The sequence below is a fragment of the Chelon labrosus genome (genome assembly GCF_963514085.1).
Source record: "Chelon labrosus genome assembly, chromosome: 21".
NCBI classification, from domain to species: Eukaryota; Metazoa; Chordata; class Actinopteri; order Mugiliformes; family Mugilidae; genus Chelon; species Chelon labrosus.
The window spans coordinates 16,947,146-16,969,247 of record NC_140354.1 but is presented as its reverse complement, the minus strand read 5'-3'; the positions used below and the strand labels follow the sequence as shown (position 1 = coordinate 16,969,247).

Genomic DNA, 22,102 nt, shown 5'->3' with positions numbered 1-22,102 from the left:
GCTCTCCACAAAGTGACTCTGTTGTACTTTCAGTTACTGGTAAGGAAAAATAAGTGCATCAGTCTTTATTGTTCTTAACTTGGTACATTTATGAAAAACAGACCAGAGCATTATGTTGTGTATATTGTGTCATATTTCAGTGATTCTCCCAAAGCCTGGAATCTCCTTGAATCCTGTTGGTGAAGTTACTTGGGGTCAGGATGTCAACATTACTTGTTCAATCACAACTCAGCATTTAGGAGGAACATTCGTCCTGCAAAAGACCTCAGGCTCATTCAGAAAGACCCAAACATCTAGTACCAAGTCTGCTACCTTCAGTATCCCTAATGTCAACCTTGATAACGAGGGATCTTACCAGTGTCAGTATCAGACAACGGTTTCAAGTCGAAACTTCAACTCTCCTCTTAGTGACTCTGTCAGACTCTCAGTTACGGGTATGTAAGAAAATACAGCTGCCCTTTGTTCTAACTTGTGTTAAATAACTGGTACATCACCGAAAATTGTAATGAAGGTTTAAATGTCTACTCAAAGGATACTGCCCTGACCTTGTGTTATTTTTTCAGTGATCCTTCCAAAGCCAAATATCTCCATGAATCCAGTTGGTGAGGTTACCTGGGGCCAAGATGTCAGCATCACTTGTTCAGTCTTAACTCGGCATTTAGTAGGAACATTCATCCTGACCAGAGGTTCACTCAGAAAGACCCTGACATCAAGTGCTAACTCTGCTACCTTCAGGATACCCAGTATCGCTTTTGATAATGAGGGATCGTACCACTGTCAGTATCAGACAAGAGTTTCAGGTCGACATTTCAGCACCCCACAAAGTGACTCTGTTGTACTCTCAGTTACTGGTAAGGAAAAATAACTGCATCAGTCTTTATTTTTCTTAACTTTCTTCATTTATGAAAAAGAGACTAGTGTTTCATGTTGTGTATATTGTGTCATATTTCAGTGATTCTCCCAAAGCCTAGAATCTCCTTGAATCCCGTTGGTGAAGTTACTTGGGGTCAGGACGTCAACATTACATGTTCAGTCTCAACTCAGCATTTAGGAGGAACATTCATCCTGCAGAAGACGTCAGGCTCATTCAGAAAGACCCAAACATCTAGTACCAACTCCACTACCTTCACTATCCCTAATATCACTTTTTATAATGAGGGGCTGTACCTGTGTCAATACCAGACAAGGGTTTCAAGTCGAGACTTCAGCTCCCCACAAAGTGATTCTGTCAGCCTCTCAGTTACTGGTACGTAAGAAAATATAACTTCCTTTCTTTTGAAGTTGTGCTTATTGAAACATTGCTAAAGGTTAAAATTAAGAATACACTTTTCATTTATTTGTTTTTTGTTTTTTTTTCAGTGATCCTCCCAAAGCCAAGTATCTCCATTGATCCTGCTAGTGAAATTACCTGGGGTGACGACGTCAACATCACTTGTTCAGTCTCAACTCAGCATTTAGGAGGAACATTCATCCTGCAAAAGACCTCAGGCCCATTCAGAGAGACCAAGACATCAAGTACTAACTCTGCTACCTTCAGTATTTCCAGTGCCAACTTTGATAATGAGGGATCGTACCAGTGTCAATACCAGACAATGGTTTCAGGTCGAGACTTCAGCTCCCCACAAAGTGACACTGTCAGACTCTCAGTTACTGGTAAGTAAGAAAATACAGCTGGATTTCTTTTTAAACGTATTAGATAACTGGGACATCTCCCTAAAGGCTACTGCACTGACACTGTGTTGTGTTTTTCAGTGATCCTTCCAAAGCCAAGTATCTCCTTAATACCTGCTGGTGAAGTAACTTGGGGTCAGGACGTCAGCATCACTTGTTCAATTTTGACCCAGCATTTAGCAGGAACATTCACATTGCAGGAGACCACAGGCTCATTCAGAAAGAACCTGACATCTAGTACCAACTCTGTTACCTTCACTATCCCCAATGTTTCTTTTGATAATGACGGATCGTACCAGTGTCAATACCAGACAAGGGTTTCAAGTCGAGACTTCAGCTCCCCAAAAAGTGACTCTGTCAGACTCTCAGTTACTGGTAAGTAAGAAAATTCAGCTGCCTTTCTTCTCAGCTTGTAATAAATGACAGAGACATCGTCAGAGGTAAAAAAAATAAAAAAATAAATGAAGATTCATACCTCAGCTCAAAGGTTGCTACTCTAATAATTTGTTTAATTTTTTTAAGTGATCCTCCCAAAGCCAAGTATCTCCATGAATCCTGTTGATGAGATTACCGGGGGTCAAAACAAGAGCATCACTTGTTCAGTCTCAACTCAACATTTAGGAGGAACATTCACTCTGCAGAAGACCTCAAGTTCCTTCAGAATGACCAAGACATCAAGTACCAACTCTGCTACCTTCAACATCCATGAAGTGGACTTTGAAAATGAGGGAATGTATCAGTGTCTGTATCAAACAAGGGTGTCAAGTCGAGACTTCACATCCCCTCTAAGTTCCTCCGTCACTATCTCAGTTACTGGTAAGGAATTAAGAAAACTGTTTGAACTCTCAGACTACTTTTCAGTATCATAGATGCGATGGTTGCCCTTGACAAAATCCAACATATTATTATTTATCAGAGTGACCTATAAAAAAAGAACAAATGAATACAAAAGCAATATAAGACAATGACCTAGTTCAGACCATTAGCATCCAACTGGGGAAATCCTATCGCAAGAGGCCAGTTAATGGCGTTGTGTTCTCACTTGGCATCAATATGTGTCTCCACATGTTACTCCGTCTCTAGCCAACTCTTCACATCCAGTGTCAGTTTTGGGGCACAGTAGAGTATTTTAACAGATGCTGTCTCTAATGGATCTCTATTGCTGTTCAGAACCATTAACAGTGATATTTTTCATGTGTGTGTCATGACTTGGGCAGACACTTTAAGTTGATATGTACTGACCTCTGCTAGTTAAACCTGCACAAAACTCTGATCATAACTCAAATCCTGGAAGCCTCCACAGGCACCACAATCACCAGTAATAAAGGTAAATTAAGACACTGGTGATTGAGGAAATATGTAATTTATCCAAACGTGATTTTTCATATTTCAGCATGACGGCATCATTGTTTAACAACATCCAGACACCTTGTCCTGGGTGTGTTCACACCTATACTTTACGCTGGTCACTCGTGAACAGATTTCCAAGGAGGAGCATTAGTCCAAGGTCTGAACAGGGCAGGTGTGAAGATATTTAAAGATAAATTGTCGGTACAAATGTAAAAGCTGATGCTGAGGATTCTCTAATTTCTCATAGCTTTTCCAGAGTTTTAAAATCTGAGACTGAACACAAAAAGAAAAAACTGACTGAACACAAAAAGTGTATGTCCGTCTTTTACCCAGTGCCACTGCAGCAACCCAGCATCTACCTGACATCTGCTAACCAAGAGCCGGTCTGGGGTCCTGAGAGTGCAGAGGTCACCAGGGGTCACAGCTTTGTCTTGACCTGCTCCATTTCCTCCCACTATCCTGGAGGGGTTTTCTCTCTCATCTTCTCTGGCTCCAACGTCACAAAGACCCAACCAGCAGTCAACAACTCAGCCTCCTTTAGTTTCCCTGTAGCTGAGTATGAACACCAAGGCAACTACAGCTGTGTTTATGAAGTCACACTGTCCTCGTGGAAATTCACTTCGAACATGACAGCGATCGTGACGGTCACCATTAAAAGTAAGTAGACTAAACTTGAGACAAAGCTTACCCTAAAGACTATTATTGGACTTGAATTACCCATAGTAGAAATCTCAGGGTACATGCAAGAACCAACTAACCAATCAAGAGACAATCGGACATTTCTTGAGGATAAACTTATTAGAGTAGTCAAAAGTCAAAGTCAGCTTTATTGTCAATTCTGACATGTGCAACACATAACAGGATTGAAATTTCTTTCCTCAAAGTACCTACGGTGCAGCAACTTAAACACAAAATGTACAAATATGAAATGTAAAAATATAAGATATATATATATCTATGTATCTATATATACATACATATACACACCCATATACATATACACATATATATACTACACGCATACATACCTAAAATAGAATAAAATAAAAATAAAAATAGAAATAAAAATAAAAATAGAATTTTTCTCTCTTAGTGCCTCTCTTGTTGATGCTGGTCTCCTCGCTCACTGCACCTCTGTTGCTGCTCCTGCTGCTCCTGCTGGTGGCCTGTCTGGTCTGCAAGAGAAGACGACGATTCCACAAGCTTGGAAACCACGACCAAACTGAAAGTCGGTGTTCATCAGGACCGAGATTACATTTCATGAACTGAATATGTTTTTTTCTTTAAGCAAACAGTTCCACGCTGAGGCATGATATCTTGTTGTTTTCATTGCAGTGACTCGCAAGAACAATTGCAACCATGAGGAAGAGGAGCATAAACAGATGCTCATCAAGAAGACGCAGGAGCAAGCACCAAGTGTGGAAAAAGCCTTTTAGGGACACTAAGCCCCCCATCAGAATGTCATATATTCAATGCATCGCAATTAATACATTATGCTGAATTAACTACGTTTAGTAACATAAGGTGTAAAACATCTCAAAACTCTAAACTGCCTGGGCTTCATCATCAGTACGGTGTTCTATCTTTATCTCTTCACGTCTCTCTTTTGTCTGCTCTCCACCTCTCTCGTGTCCCAGCAACTTTCTAAATAATCAGATGACAAATAGGACGAATAAACAGTATTTGAGTAGTAGTGTAACATGCCGCGCTGCTTGATTATGTGAAATATATACCCTAAGAAAAAACTAAAAAACCCTAAATAACCCTAACTGTATATATATATATATATATATATATATATACACACACACACAATGGATATACATTGACCTGACTTAGAACCTTCTCAGACGTAACAACCAGTTTATTACCCTATAAAAGATGTAAATTGGCTGTTTTTGACACACTCAACATTCCAGTAAGTCACTAATTGGATCAAAATAACTACTAAAATAGCTCCTTGGCTGCAGCCTGCAGACTAAAAGCTCATATATTAAGTACATAATACTATATCTTTGTAAAAAAATTTAACAAAAAAGTTGTTTTCATATTGCTTCAACCTATTGTACCTCCTTGAGTTTCGGAAATATTAAGTTTTCTATCGAGTATTGTTACACGAGTCACCCCTCACATGAATCTGTCCTTTTCATGCTCTCTGATAACTGTCATAGTTAAAGGATTCTCTTGGCAAGTTGTTCCTGAAGCACATTTTTTATAGTAGTGTAGTTGTAGTTGATGCTACAGTCAGGGTGGGTAACACACTACAGTAACGCGCCACACTTCCTGTGCACCCATAGACATATAATCTGACGTAAGTGATGATCTTCATTTCTAAGAATGCAGAAGTCATCAACGAATTACATGTACCGCTCACAAATTTAGTTCTAAACTAAAGACAGCACAGCTTGATACAAGTGAAATTATCTGTTAGGGAGGAATTTGTGGTGATGCCGATGAAGAAGAAGAAGTACCAGAGTCCTGTACGTCTTATGCTGAAGGAGTTTATTTAGGCTCGTACGAGGAGAACAGAAGATTCATCATCATAACATGAGATTCGTCATCACAACATAAGTGCATGAGTCCACCTCAATTCTAAGGGTCAAACAGTAAAGCTCAGATTCTTATACTAGAAAGGTGGGTCGAGGCAGCAAAGGGGAGATGTGTTAACATCCAATTGGCTATAGTACATAAACATGAAGATAAGGATTAACACCAGCTAGGAAATACAAAGTGTCCTCCAGTGACGGAGGGCGTTATCATATAACTCTACAGCTGTGTTTGTAGACAGCCAGAGAGTAAGATTGAAGATGCCAAAGAGGGACAATGGCCTTGGCATGTTCCTCAGAGAGAAAATAGGGCAGATAACTGACCCCAGCAGTAATCTAACATTAACTACACAAACTATCTATAGGGAAGTGAAATTATTCTCTAACATTATCCTGTCAGGGTTATCTTGTCTTGTAACAGCTTTAAATAACCACGTTTTGTTGTGGTATGTGCAAGTGTAGTTTACAAGATAGATAGATAGATAGATAGATAGATAGATAGACAATATATACAAAATATAAACAAGATACCCCAAGTACCCAACACCCAAATAAAGATTAAAAAATATTATGATTATACATGGTTTTTGTTATTGCACATTATGAAGAAAACGGTTCCTTTCTTTTTGGCTCTCCCCTCCCCCAGAGAATAGTTGAACAGTTTGATGGCACGGGGGACTAGGGATGGGCGATATGGACTAAATATTTTATCCCGATAATTTCTGGTATTTATCACGGTAACGATAGAAATGACGATAAATAAACACCAATTCAGCCTAATCTTTTTGACTATAATGCATCGGCAAGTTTTATCTGAGTTGTTTTTTTACCGGACTCTTTGGATGAAGTCGACGCTGCTTCTGCATCCTTGCGCATTTTCTGGCTTTCTTCATATTCTGGTTTGTGCTTGTGTTTGAGGTGGTGGAACAAATTAGTGGTGTTACTGTCCTTTTTATGCACTATTTGTAAGCAAACCTTGCATGTTGTAATTTGCTGCTCCACGTCAGACTTTTTAACCCCTTCATGCCTAGTGTCGCGAATTCGCGACGCAATGTTTCCGTTCAGACTGCAGCCGAAATAGCGCATAACTCCGATGTCGGTTTGCACTAGTTTCTCGTAGGACCGGCCGGAGTGGTAAGCAAAAATACAAATATTTCATTTCTTTATATAATTGAAAAATCAATTCAGGCGTGAAGGGGTTAAAACCAAACTAGATAATGGAGGTGGAGCCTCGTTTAGGAACGAGCTCCTAGCTGCCCGGAGTATCTACTCCGCCTTCCACCTTGTCAATTTGTCAATATTCCACACGTGTTGGGCTGCGATTGTGTCGCGCACATATACCTCATCAATGGGAATTTATCGTTTTTATTGCAGGATGACATATTCTTACCGTGGGGAATGTTTTTGACAATATATCGTAAACAATGTCAGTCTGGTCTCCAGTCTACTCTAGAATAGTCTAGTTGTTACTGTTTTGAATCCTCCTCAAAGGACAACGTCTTTTTTTATCACTTTGCATTTATTACCCATTTCTCCATCTTACTCTACCATTTATTATTTGCTTAATTTACATTAACTACCTTCCTGTATATAGTTAAGTTAGATCATGAATGGGTATGAGACAGGTTTCCAACATGCCATGTTTTAGCTGTCACAACTGTGTAAACGTGTGCCCTTTCAAAGCCGTTGAAGTCGGTGGTTAAACAAGTAGAATAAGCGCCCATGTTGTCGATCAGAAGCCAGTCCCCCACATGTAACTCGGGCATCCGGCAGCCGCCAGAGACTTTGTCGAAGCTGTCGCAGGTTGGACCCCAGATAACAGAGCGGTACTGTGGCTCGCTGTCCACAACGGGCTGAGCAGAGCACAAACGCTGGAATATAAAATCCACACTGGTTGTAATTTCTTGTTTTGCTCCTATTTTTTTCTGGCCAAAATGTAAATGATAACCTCGAATGTACATTATCACAATTCATTCATAATCCAACTAATTATATCACTACTCAGCACCTCCACATTTTCAGTGACGGTGCTGGAGGTTTTCATTAAGTCTCTACCTAGTGCTCTGCAGATTGTCCATTAGTTGCGTTCATATGTGCCTGTGAATTGATATTTACCTTGTGAAGATATGGCTCAACGTTGGAGTGTGCAGGATCATTGATGAGGCAACTCAAGGAGCCATACACTCCATCATTAATGTAGTACATCATCACTCTTTCAGGGTGGTTTTCCTCACCATCTGAAAAACACAAACACACAAGCAAATTTGGAAGTCAGGGGAGTTCCTAAAATGTATATAATATGGAGATATCCTTTAAACAATCGATTAATCCATTTAAACACATTCCAAACGTTATCTGGGACTTTGTTACAGCTGGATGTGGCTTAAAAAAATATGTCCAAGCATTAACTGCTATGTTCCTCCAGGTCATCAACTCTTTTGGCGATGACGCTGACTGCCAGCGTGAAGGCTGATTCCACGTAGTACCGGCCTGGTTCCGCTATAATCGCCACCCCGCTGTCAGACGGGAAGAATTTATCCAGCGATTCATTAATGACTTCTGAAAACTAAGAGGGCAAAACACAATAGGTTATTCCCCAGATATTACACATGTATTAATATTTCTGACACTTTAACACAAAGCAGACTGCAACAAACATAAAATCAAGGAAACTCTCCAACTCTCTGTATAATATTTTGACTACATTATTATGTACTACTATGGACAGTACATTTTCTTTACCTCCTCAAATTTCACTTCAAAGTCGTCTCTTCCGGAGAACCCTCCACCAATATCCAAGAGACTCATCTGGAAGCCCACTGAATTCTGAAAAATATAGGAGTACCAATTAAATCATTTGGGCGGACATTATGTAGTGACTGACAGAAGAGTAGCAGTAGTCATACATACTTTGAGCGCCGTGGAGTGAATTTAGTTTACAACAAATGCCTCTCATTGATTGCAGAACTATTTAGTTGCATGCAGAGATATTTTTCTCCTCTGCATTTCATAATGAAATCTCAGCAGCATTATACAAGACTACCAAACTGCTAAGCCAGGCTAGTCCAACAGACCAACAAAAACAACTGACCAAGTTGGAAGCTACTGTGGGAAACACTTGGGGGCAAGACAGCATCAGTGCAATTGTTCCACCAGTAGAGCAAACAGAAGTTAATAAAACTGGAATAAAAGAAACCCAAGTTGTGGCCAACCTTGTGAGGAATCATCAACCCTAGAGAGTTCCAGTAATGAAGCGGACTATGAGACATGGCGGACCAATGTGGATTTGTTTCTTACTGATCCTTCTATATCTGACTTGGATAGATCTCGGAAGATTTTTGAAAGCTTGCTGCCACCCGCTGCAGATATTGTCAAACACTTGGGCCCTCGAGCCTTACCGTATGTATATCTTGAGCTCTTGGATTCAGCATATGGTACAGTAGCAGATGGGGATGAGTGCTTTGCAAAGTTTTTGAGCACTTGTCAAAATTCTGGAGAAAACCCCTCTGAGTATTTACATCGTCTTCAAGTTGTCTTGAACACAGCCATGAAACGAGGTGGTGTCTCTCCCACTGAATGCAGTCGTCATCTACTGAAACAGTTTTGTCGAGGCTGTTGGGACAATACTCTGCTCAGTGATCTTCAGCTGGAGCAAAAGAGAGACAACCCTCCATCCTTTGCAGAGTTACTCTTGCTGCTTCGTGTGGAGGAGGACAGACAAGCTGCTAAAGCTTCTCGTATGAAGCATCACCTTGGCACATTCAAACCAACATCCATCTCTTCAAGAGCACATGCTGCATCACATGTGCATAGTGCTTGTTCCTGTACTGTGGTTGAACAGTCTTCAGAAATTGAGCAATTGAAGAAGATGATCACTCAGATACAAACCCAGTTGTCAAAGTTGAGTACCTCTCATTTTCCAGGCTCAAAAAGTACAACAGGAACCAATAGCAAATCTTCTGATAAGGCCAAATGTCAAAAAGGAACTACACAGTATGGAAAGCAGACAAAGGAATACCCTAAGTCAAGCAACTCACTTCGCCCAGGATACTGCTTTAACTGTGGAGAGAATGGTCATATTGCACCCAACTGTGATCAAGCACCAAACCCTTCTTTGGTAGCATTTAAAAAGGCACAATTGCAAGAGAAACAGAGAAAAATGAAATCACAAGGACCTTCTAGTGATTTAAACTAAGCTCAGCTTCTGTGGAGGGACACTCAGAAGCTGGTGATAAGAAACAGAGTCCCACTGCAAAGCGGGCAGAATTAAGAGAAACCAAAACAAACAATCATTTTTCTAGACTCCCTAAAGGGCTTGTGGGAACCAAAAGCACGGCAAAGGTTGAAATTGCAGGCAATCCAACAACTTGCTTACTTGACACTGGTTCTCAGGTCACAACTATTCCCTTGTCATATCATGCACAGTTTCTAGCTGATCAACCAGTTAAGCCTTTAAATACTCTTCTTGAGATAGAAGGCGCAAATGGGCAAGATGTGCCTTATCTTGGTTATGTTGAACTGTGTATAACATTTCCCAAGGACTTTGTTGGGAAGGAATTGGATGTTTCCACGCTTGCTTTGGTAGTTCCAGCTCATGGTGGAGCTACAAGTGACCAAGTGTTGATTGGTACAAATACTCTTGATTTTCTGTACTCTTCTTACTGTCAGCACAACCCCACTTTTCTTCCTGCACAACCTGGGTATCGTGCAGTCTTGAAAATTATGCAACTGAGGCACAAGTACACTCATGATGGTCATTTGGGTCTGATAAAACTCCAAGGCCAGACACCTGAAGTGATTCCCGCATTCAGCACTGTAGTTCTGGAGGGTATCGTCAACAATCGAGGTTCCCATTCAGAGAAATGGGCTCTCATAGAACCTCCATCAAACTCGTCTTTACCCTGTGGAATACTTGTAACTAGTTGTCTCATCACTTTACCATCCAAACAGTTCAGTCGCCTTCCAGTAGTGCTGCATAATGAGACTGGACGAGCTGTAACCATACCACCTAAAACTGTACTGGCTGAATTAAGTGCAGTACAGAGCATCATTAAACAGCAGTCTGTCTCGTTGCCTAATTATTCTCAGTCTGATCTTTCTAAACCATCAGAATCCATAACACCTGCATGCTTGAGTTTTGATTTTGGAGATTCACCCTTACCATCTGAGTGGAGAGAAAGGATAACTAAACACCTCAATGCTATGCCTGAAGTATTTGCACAGCATGATTTGGATTTTGGTCACACTGATAAAGTAAAGCATCATATCAAGTTAAGCGATGAAGCTCCCTTTAAACAGCGTGCTAGATCTATTCATCCACAAGATATTGATGCAGTTCGCAAACATTTGCAAGAGCTGTTAGAGGCTGGGATTATTCGGGAGTCTGAGTCACCCTTTTCTTCACCAATTGTGGTAATTCGAAAGAAAAATAACACTGTTCGCCTCTGTATTGACTACAGAAAGCTTAATTTGCAGACTATTAAGGATGCTTATGCTCTTCCAAATGTGGAAGAAGCTTTCCGTGCTCTTGCTGGTTCTAAATGGTTCTCTGTTTTAGACCTAAAATCTGGATATTATCAAATTGAAATGGAAGAAGCTGATAAAGCAAAAACTGCTTTTGTCTGTCCTTTAGGCTTCTGGGAGTTTAACAGGATGCCCCAAGGAATTACCAATGCCCCAAGTACATTTCAACGCTTAATGGAAAAATGCATGGGAGATTTCAACTTGAAAGAGGTGTTAGTGTTCATAGACGACATCATCATTTTCTCTGACACTCTGGAGCAACATGAAATTAGCCTGCTCAAAGTGCTCCAACGGCTGAAAGAATATGGTTTGAAGTTGTCACCTGAAAAATGTAAATTCTTCCAAACCTCAGTACGCTACCTTGGCCATGTTGTCTCTGCTGATGGTATTGAAACTGACCCTGACAAGATACAAGCTTTAAAGACTTGGCCAAGACCCCAAACCCTCAAAGATTTGAAGTCATTCCTTGGTTTTTCTGGTTACTACCGGAGATTTATCAAAGACTACTCTCAACTGGCTAAGCCTTTGAATGATCTTACATCAGGATATCCACCACTTCATAATCGGGGAAAGAAAAAGAGTCAGAACTGCCAATATCACAACCCAAAGGAACCCTTTGGCTCTCGATGGACATCGGCTTGTCAACAAGCATTTGAAAACCTTATTGAAAAACTCTCTACAGCCCCTGTTCTTGGATTTGCTAATCCTAAACTGCCTTACATTCTCCATACGGATGCTAGTACCACAGGATTGGGTGCTGCATTATATCAAGAACAAGAAGGGAAATTAAGAGCCATTGCTTTTGCAAGTCGAGGATTAACTCGCAGTGAATCAAAATATCCGGCCCATAAATTAGAGTTCCTTGCTCTCAAATGGGCTGTTACTGAGAAATTCAGTGATTATTTGTATGGTGCTTCTTTCACGGTCATTACAGATAGTAATCCACTCACTTACATACTGACAACAGCTAAACTGGATGCAATAAGCTACCGATGGTTATCTGACCTTTCCACTTTCACTTTCAAGCTGCAGTATAGAGCAGGAAAACAGAATGTGGATGCGGATGCTCTATCACGACGTCCCCATGGTGATCTTCTTGATGACTATTTTTCCCAAAAGGAGAATGCGAGAATTCGGCAATTTGCATCACAGCACTTATCTGAGTCAGATGTTCATGCTATCTGTGATAAACACATTGTCTGTAACTTCATTGTGGCTGATGTAAATGATGGATACCACCCATTACCACTCATTGAATCGTTGGCACATCATTCTAAGGCAGTTCCTGACATGTTCCTTGATGAGAATGGATGTGGTTCCCTTGTTCTTTCTCACCTGACAGAAGATGAGCTGAGGGAGAAACAAAGAGCTGACCCTTGTATTAGGGAAGTCATTCAGCAAATGGAGTCAGGAGTGAGTCCATCCCCTACCGTCAGAGCTGAACTGCCAGAACTTCCTCTTTTGCTCAGAGAGTGGAATCGCCTCATGCTAAAAAATGGTATATTGTACAGGAAACGACAAGAAGGCGCAAGTACCACCCTTCAAATGGTATTGCCAATAGAAATGAGAGCACTGGCATTACATAGTCTCCATGATGACATGGGACATATGGGGGTTGAACGTGTACTTGACCTTCTACGAGCTCGTTTCTTTTGGCCCAAAATGGCAGCTGCAATTGAGAAGAAAATACAGACATGTAACCGGTGTGTACGCCGCAAAACTTCCCCAGACAGAGCAGCTCCATTAGTAAACATCCTGACCAGCCGTCCCTTAGAGTTGGTTTGTATGGACTTTTTGTCCTTGGAACCAGATCGCAGCAACACTAAGGATATATTGGTAATCACTGATCACTTCACCAAATATGCTGTAGCCATTCCCACTCCAAATCAAAAGGCTCGCACTGTTGCTAAAGCGCTCTGGGATCATTTCATTGTCCATTATGGATTCCCTGAACGCCTCCATAGTGATCAAGGACCAGACTTTGAGTCCAAAACCATCAAAGAACTCTGTGAAATAGCTGGAATAAAGAAAGTCCGAACAACACCCTATCATCCCAGAGGAAATCCTGTGGAACGCTTCAATCGTACACTTCTTCAGATGCTAGGTACCTTAAGTCACAAGGATAAAATTCATTGGAAGGACTTTGTTAAACCATTGGTACATGCATATAACTGCACAAAGAACGAGACCACTGGTTTTAGTCCATATGAGCTCATGTTTGGTCGACAACCTCGTCTACCCATAGACTTGGCTTTTGGTCTTCCCCTTGACAGTTCACAACCATCGCACTCTAAATATGTGCAAAAGCTCAAAAGCAACCTGGAAGAGAGCTACAGAATTGCAAGTAGGAATGCCGTTAAAACCGCAAATCGAAACAAAGCACGTTTTGACAAACGAGTCACTGAATCTACTCTCAATGTTGGTGATAGAGTACTCGTAAGAAATGTTCGACTGCGAGGGAAACACAAGTTGGCAGATAAATGGGAGTCCGACATCTATGTTGTGACAAACCGTTCAGGAGATCTTCCCGTATACACAGTTAAGCCGGAAACTAAAGATGGCCCTCTGCGTACCCTACATCGGGATTTACTTCTGCCTTGTGGATTTCTTCCCATTACTGAACAAGAGAAACCTGTCATTTCCAATCTACCCCGACGGCCCCGAACTCGAAACTGTCCGGGTACCAGCAATGACAGTATCCAAGATAATGATTTTAATTCTGATTCTGACTATGACTTTCCTTTGCACAGGAACCTACAAGTTGAACACTCAAAGTTCTCCAGAGTTCATCCTCTTAAAACTTCCTCTCCTCTACCACCCCCTCCTGAACTTTCCTCAGGAGACGAGGGGAGTGTTTCCATCCCAGTTGTAGAGATCCCTGAAGTCATATCTCATGAGGTTGACCCTGGAAGAAACGAATCAGAACCTGAACCAGAACGTGAATCAGTACCTGAAATTGACAAACACCCTGATATGACATTACCCGAACGAGACAATACTCCAGATGTGGACCTTGTTTCTATCAGAGAGGACTTACCTGAAGGAAACAATGACCTTATAGGAAACTTACCTGAACATGACGTAATACCTGAAAGAGAAAACTTACCTGAAATGAATGATGACCAGGAAATAAGTCCTGATGAGAATGTACTGTTGAATTCAAGCAGTAGAGACGACGTCGATCAAAATGTTAATCAAGAACTTAATCTGTTAGATTCTGATCCCACAAATGAGACTGGCAGATACCCTAAAAGACAGAGAAAACAACCAGATCGCTTACACTATGATCAATTGGGAAATCCACTAATTTCTGTCATTCAGTCATTGTTCCTAGGCCTAAGCAATGCTGTTACCAACTCTTTAGTGGGCCCTAATTGTATTGTACCCTCTGTGCCCATGAGCCCTATGCTGGATATCCCTGTGACCACACAGCCACAAAAAGGATGCAGCGGGACGTGCATTACTTCAAGGGGGGAGGATGTAGCACTGGTAACTTAAGTCACTCTGCCATAGTTTATTGTTGGCCAACACAAATCACAACCTGAAGGAGAACAGGAAACAGCCAATCAGACACCTTCAAAGCACTGGACTTCCTCATTGTCACCTGAGCCAATCACCAGCAGTCTTGCTAATCACCTGCAGTCCTTTCCACCTGGTATTCACCCCTTCCTTTGTTTGAAGTGAACTCAGCTTCATTCAGACACACAGCAGCCACTCGATCGCACCATATCACTCCACATCAGAATCTGTATCGTAAACCAGCAGGAATTTGGAAACAGGACTTCTCCTTGGATTGGTGAGTCACATCTCAACTGAAACAAGTTGGAAACTGTTCAGTATCAGAGCTAACAAATGCTAATGCTAACAGGCCTCCACCATTCCATTACCCAACCATTTCTACTGCTGCCTTGGATTTCTGGATAGTGACTTTTGGCTGAACACTGGTGAGACTGAGGAAAAGTGCATACATTTAATGTGGAAAGACTGATGATAATGATGATGATGATGATTCTAATAATGCCTGTTTGCAAAACAGGTTAGGCTTTTATGGATGGAGAGATTTGAGATTGATGGCGAGCTACCCCTTTGAAAGAACTGGACAACTTCTGAAGGATTCGAGGATTCACCCATTCACCCTCCCCACCTATTGGCAGGCCTCAAGCCTACCTGCTTCATGCCTTTCTCAATGGTGTGGTAGGAACATCACATCCTACACTGCATTCATTGTTCACCTCATGAACAAAGAACTGCCAATTCATACTGCTTTTAAGTGATTGAAAGGTTTGAATTTGAGACTTAGAGGTGCATTTAATGAACTTTTACTGAAACCGCTACTAGTAGGACTGAATATAACCTATTGCATTGCAACTGTGAGATTTTTGTGTTATTGTTTTGGCTTTATACTTTTGCTCATTGTTTTTCTTGATGCATTTCAAGTATTTTTTGTTCTAAGAATATTCAATACAATACCGGTAACATCAGTACTGTGTCATGTGCTTCATTGATCTTCACACAGCTCCATGAGTCGAACCTTAGCCCAAAATTACATATAGTAGCCTAGCAAATTATTATTCTTATTCCTCATATCTATTGTGTATTGTTTAATATGAATATTTTATTGTAAGTGTTACACTAGCTCAAGCACCTACAACGGGAGCACACCTCCAAGGGCCTTCGTAGTGAGACGCCATTATTTTTTCCAACAGTTGTGGAAACAAATTTGGGCAGTTGCTAATTTGTATGTTCTTAATTGTAAAGCTTACACACTGATTAGGCTGTGGAGAGAGTTGGTAGTTTTGCAAACTTGAAGCCTCTGGGAGGAGGGATAAAGAAAGAAAGTGACAAGCAAAGGGTTGCATTGCTGTGATTTAAAACTGGGTTACTGCTTTGTATTTCTGTTCCTGTTAATTCTAGCATCCCCTTTCCCTGCGATTTAATTTTCCATTCAGTAACATTAGTCCACTCCAGATTGACACTTAGCCCTGACTAATTTAAGCAACATATCGATGTAGTCATAAAAGTGCCTCAGTCTTAAGATAATGGCCGGGTAACTTAGTTTAGGAAATGACAAGATGAAAAGTTGAGGATGATCAACATATTCCAGTATTTTATAAAAAAAAAATATATATGAAGCAAACTTGTCGTAACTCGTGAACTTTATCAAAAATTTACGAGGTTGTGAATGCCACAAGAGGGCGCTGTTCATACGAACTTTTCTCATGAACAAGGCAAACGCGATCTCATTTGAAGGCAGCAATTTAATGATTATTTTAACAGGTTGCTAGCCAATAATACAGTCATAGATTTTAACATATGTTTTAGAATTTTATTAAAAAGTGGCACCAAGGTGTCTGACAATCATTCAAAACAGCACTTAATTAATTAATTTTGTTGACACTTTAATTTGCAGTGCATCACTGCTAACTCTTTTTTGCAATGTTTTGTTTACCATGGCTTACCGCTACGTCGAAGACATGTCGGGCATCTGCTATAGCTTGCTTGAAGGCCACACTTCCAGTGCACCCGCTGCCTACATGGAAGCTGACCCCAATCACATCCAAGCCCAGCTTTCCTGCGTGTTCCAGCAGCCCACCAACTGAGGCCAGTCTGGCTCCAAATTTTGAACTGAGTCTTAAGAGTGATTTGGAGTCATCCACTGCGATGCGTACCACCAGTCTGAGAAGTTGTTCAAAAGAGTGTTAATCAGGACTAAATAGTAGCTGCAATAAATGTGGAAGCAGAGACATTCACTTACTTGGCTTGGCCATGAGTACGAGAGATTTTTACAAGTTCATCCTCACTGTCAAACGTCATTATATCTACTCCATGACTGCAGGCGTATCGGATGTGGGACATTGGTTTAGTTGGATGCGCATAAATGATCCTGTCAGGTGTCACTCCATGGGACAGAGCCAGCTCAATCTCAGCCTGAGTTGGACAAAATATGTTGAATGAGTAAACTGAGAGTGAAACAATCTGGCCAATCTTATTTTTATTCCATCAATACCTTGCTGGCACAGTCAAAACCTGTGTCCAGAGCACTCAGTGTCCTGATAACTGCTGGTGTGTTGTTGCACTTTACTGCATAGAAAGGCTTGACCCGTGGTAAGCTGGCGATCCAGCGGAGGTGCCTCTCTATGATACAATCAAGATTTGCCACGTAGAATGGCTCCTCATTGTCCTGAGTGGATAAAATAGAAGTGCCATTTTATTTAGAAAAAAAAAAAAATCAAAAATCTATATTCAAGTGAGGTGACATCTCTGATACTCACTGCTGAGCCAAGCTCTTTTATTTTACTGTCTATGAAATCGCTAATGGTCTTTCCGTCGTCTAACATTTCAATGTCATCAGAGGAAAAATCTTGCGTTGGAGTTGCTTGTGCTGCAAGCGATGGTAAGAATGCACAGGTTCAGGTTCATAAAATTAATGATAACTCTCAATGTATGCTTGTGAGTCAAAAAAAAATCTACATTAATGAAAAAATGAAACACGGTAGAAATCATATTCGCCTTTTGTCAAAATTTTGCCACAAACACAGCACCAACATCCAAAAGTTATTCAGTTATTAATTATTTGATTGGTCTTACCGTGGTCTTTTGTGTTATTGTCATCCATTTTCGTCAACTGTACGTCTCCAGAAAGCAGAATGGGAAACCTTATAGTAAGCGCTCACAGAAATGAAACAAGACAGACAGCAGCAGGTAAAGAAACATACGTCTATTTGTCTATTAAACAAACAATGCCTTGCCTGTTGAACACACAGACGCATCACCTCTTCTTTTGACAAGGCTCTGTGAGCATATAGAAACTCAACGTATTTTTTCATTGGTCTGGAATGCTGTCAGGACAGGTTAGCACTCGTTTACAAAACAGTCTTGTTGTTGTAATAAATCAAGAATGTGTCTGCCATTACATTAATGAACATTATCTATAGCAGTGCCACCACAAAATTACCGGTTAAACGGATAGTACCGAAAGTACGTCACCTTGCTTGACAAGGCCATAAAGTAGTTCATGATCACATCGCAGTGACTCTATAGCCCAGCCTGTGCTTCTGCCAGACAAAAGGAAATAACTCTTCTAGGAAACCAGAAAATCTTCTTTTAGCTTTGGCTGGGAGGCTAGGAAGCGAGATAGAGCTACAACTTACTCATCCTAGATGATCGTGTCATTGTGGAAATAATTTGTGTATTTGTATGTTCGTATGGAAGTTTAACCAACTGTTTGACTTCTGAACAATGTTGTTTCATTTACTTTTTTCTTGCTGATCATAGTGATCTGTCAGAGCGACTCAATCAACCATTCAACAAGCGGAATCGGTCGGTAAGATGGCGAAAGGTGTCCAACTGGTGCCAACGGTGTGGGACCCACTGGGTAAAACTAAGGCCACGGGTTACCAGTGGACCAACACCTTAAAATGCATGTTTTGGAGTTTGGACTGAAGAAGCAATAATGAAACATTATTCATCATCTCATGCAGGGTTAGGGTTAGGGTTAGAGTTAGAGCGTTGTACAAGTGTAGATTGCTGCAAACCTACAACCTACAAACCCTTCTATGTATGACTTTATTCTGCTCCACAATGCTATACTCTATGCTGCTATCCAGAAGATCTTTGAATTGAACCAAACTAAACTCTGTAACTGCTTATTCCTGTGAAGGGTCGCGGGGTCTGCTGGAGCCTATCCCAGGTGTCATCGGGCTAGAGGTGGGGTACACCCTAGACAGGTCGCCAGTCTATCACAGGGCTAACACAGAGAGACAGACAACCATTCACACTCACATGCACACCTACGGCCAATTTAGAATCACCAATGAAGCCAGAGTTACCGGAGAGAACCCACGCAGACACAGGGAGAACATGCAAACTCCACACACAAAGGATTCGATCCCAGGACCGTCTCACTGTGAGGCATCGGTGCTAACTACCTTTCCACTGTGCCCCCCGAAACAAATCAGCAATGTAATTTTTAATTTCCATTAGTTTTTAAAGAGGACTCAGTGATATCTTAGCATAGTTATGCAAGGTAGTTTTTTTGGCCAATAATAATATAGAGACCATTTGATGCAAGGGCCTGTTGAGCCACAGAGCTTAGGGGGTAAATAATCTCTTACAAAACAAAATACATTTGCACTATTACTGTATGAACACTATTACTGTTAATGTTGTAAGTCCACTCTCAGTGCATTTTATGCTTTGTGTAACCGGTTGGGTTCTACTCTCTGTGATTGCACATGAGGCTTCCTGTAGCTGGACAAGCTTGTCCTTGTTTACAGAACCCTTATCAAGTCAAAATCACTTACTGTACTTACCAGCAGCCTAACGCAAATGTTATTTTTCATGCATGTGTAACAGGATGAGGTGTAGCCCTTTAATAAATCCGGTTTCTCTGTGTTTGTCAGGAGACTGATCTGCACACCTGTCAAGCTGCTGGTCCTCTCTTTTTCACTAAAGATGGGTAAGTTTGTATTTTGTTCATTTTGCCATAAAAATGCACTACACGGTTTATTTTTTTTTAACCTTTAATATAGTCCTCATAATGCATTTTATTTACCAAGAAAGTGTTTATGTTTGGATGACTGGGATTTTAACACTAACTTAGACCAGCTATTGGCTTTACAAAGAGCATCCATGTCTTCTGTTTATCTTAGGGATACTGAACTGGGTGAAGCAGGAGGTCCGGCTGAAGAAGATGGTCCTGGTTGTTGTGTTCATTGCCTTGTTCCTGGATCATATGCTGCTGTCAGTGGTTGGTAGGTTCACAAATACAAACTCGATAATTTGACCTACGTTAAAATATAAACACTTGCACTACAGTACAGCTTTAAGATCTGCTTCCATCTGATTTTTTTTTTTGTAACAATGTACCCTACTTGGTTTAAAGGTTGAGACTTAAAGGGAAACTACTTATTTCTGGCATAAAATACGATCGTTTACTCACCCATAAAACTTCTGTGTAATTTGTATTCCTTCGGGAGATAATTAGATCAGTCTAATCCATGTAGTCGGAGTGACTGGGGCACCAAAACGCAGCCTCTAAATAACACATTATCTGCCACGAAACTCATTAATTTCACCAATATTTTGTTATGATACACTAGTGCTATTCCCCATTGAGTCCGGAGCTGTTATCATCCTCCAGGGTCTGTAGATTGACCTACAGACCCCGAGTTTCGCAGCAGAAAATACGTTATTTAGAGGCTGCGTTTCAGTGCCCCAGTCACTCCCACTATATGGATATACGCTGATCTAATTATCTCCCGAAGGAATACAAATTACACAAATGTTATATTTGTGAGTAAATGATTGTGTTTTATGCCAGAAATAAGGTCCAGGTTGTAAAAAAACCAGTAGTTCCCTTTTAATGCAAATAGTTTTGCATACCTATGCAAAAAGGTACAAAATGTACAGCGATGACTGGGCGTGTGACATTCGTGCTGAATGCCTTCTCATGACACCAGGCTGTGGTACGTTGTGTACCGTGAAAAAGTTTGTCCAGAGCAAATAACTGCCCTGGACTTGTAAGACAGATGAATAACTGTACTTAGAGTTTCAGACCATGAGCAGCTGACTGGGAATCTGAAAACAAAGCCATCTGATGCTACAGAGCTGGAGGAAAAAATCCTGTAAAAGTTCCAATACGTTAGTAAAAAAGTAAAGACGCTGTGAAGACGGATGAAATGAAAGAAATTGCAGGAATCTGATCACTCTTATTCCTCTTTTATTGTGACACCACCGTCATTTCAGTGCTTTTCAACTACTCTAACTTCCTGTCTTTGTTTAGTATCGTACTACTGTTTGCATCATCTGCGTTCAGTCAGCCATTACTCTGCAAATACTCCTTGCGGTTCATGATACATTCACCAGATTGTCTCTGAACATTTAATGTTTCAACCTTGCCTGTTCATAACTTAATGTTTTCCTGATGAATGTGTACGGACATTTGTTTATTATATTAATGTCCAGATTTTACGTTTTTTGTTTTTTGTTTTTTGGCCTGGATTTTGGCATATGAAGACATATAAAGAAACCACACTCAAAAAACAGCGGCTGCGGTAGTGCAATCACTGTATCAAACGTACGGGCGCCTCCCTTTGGAGGTTTACCAGGCACGGCCAGCCAGGGCAGACCCGGGACTCACTGGAGAGATTATCTACTGTAACTCATCTGGGCTGGGATCACCTCAGGATTCCCTGGGAAGAACTGGATTGTGTTGCTGGGGAGAGGGACTCTGGAGTTCCATTACTTAGCCTGTTGCCACGGTGACCCGACCTTGGATAAGCAAATGGGAATGAATGAATGAACACTCAAAAAACAGAGACTGAGGCCATGGGCCGACTGGGCCTTTCTGTGTGTTTGCATGTTCTCCCTGTGTCTGTGTGGGTTCTCTCTGGGTACTCCGGCTTCCTCCCACCGTCCAAAGACATGCTCAATAGGTTAATTGGTGATTCTAAATTCGCCATAGGTGTGCGTGTGAATGGTTGTCTGTCTCTCTGTGTTGGCCCTGCGATAGACTGGCGACCTGTCCAGGGTGTACCCCCGCCTTTCGCCCGATAATAGCTAGGCTCCAGCAGACCCCCGCAACTCTTCACAGGAATAAGCGGGTACAGAAGATGAATGAATGAATGAATGAGTTATAAGCTACAAAATCGGATGTTAATAAGAGTAAAAAAAAATAGTTTTCCAGCTGTATTTAAAGAAGGACAAACCATCTGTAAAGGCCTCCTGAAGTGAAGTTTTGAAGCTCAATGTCAGTGGCACTGATGGTCGCCATCTTGGCTAGATAACAAACCCTAGGTGGGCGAGTGACGCCAGCTAGCAACCTGTGAGGAAACCCACCTGTCGCTCAAAGGAGCTACATCCTTAATTGTGCATAATTTTAAGCCTCGATATAATTTAAATAGGTAAGTTCACCTTTGCCTGGTTGTCTTGAACAGCTAAATTAGCGATATCGACTAAATCCATTTTGTACCAGGCTGTACACATATTAATGTCTCCTGTGAAGTTGGGGA

General features: G+C 41.1%; 2 protein-coding genes across 2 annotated transcripts; one reads left to right on the top strand and one right to left on the bottom strand.

Annotated features, from left to right (window-relative positions):
• Nucleotides 1-112: 112 nt before the first annotated feature.
• Nucleotides 113-3,722, top strand: LOC311506184 (immunoglobulin superfamily member 1-like; the record flags this gene model as incomplete). Its single annotated transcript, XM_084570061.1, has 7 exons — nt 113-434; nt 564-851; nt 953-1,246; nt 1,360-1,653; nt 1,753-2,046; nt 2,194-2,487; nt 3,355-3,722. The coding sequence occupies 7 exons, from the start codon at nt 113-115 to the stop codon at nt 3,684-3,686; spliced, it is 2,118 nt and encodes a 705-aa protein (XP_084426187.1). The 3' UTR covers nt 3,687-3,722.
• A 3,129-nt stretch (nt 3,723-6,851) lies between these two features.
• LOC311506183 (ornithine decarboxylase-like) lies at nt 6,852-17,706 on the bottom strand (the record flags this gene model as incomplete). The annotated part of the gene is made up of 9 exons (XM_084570060.1): nt 6,852-7,420; nt 7,683-7,804; nt 7,977-8,133; nt 8,310-8,393; nt 16,550-16,766; nt 16,846-17,018; nt 17,098-17,271; nt 17,363-17,472; nt 17,679-17,706. The coding sequence occupies 9 exons, from the start codon at nt 17,704-17,706 to the stop codon at nt 7,172-7,174; spliced, it is 1,314 nt and encodes a 437-aa protein (XP_084426186.1). The 3' UTR covers nt 6,852-7,171.
• Nucleotides 17,707-22,102: the final 4,396 nt, after the last annotated feature.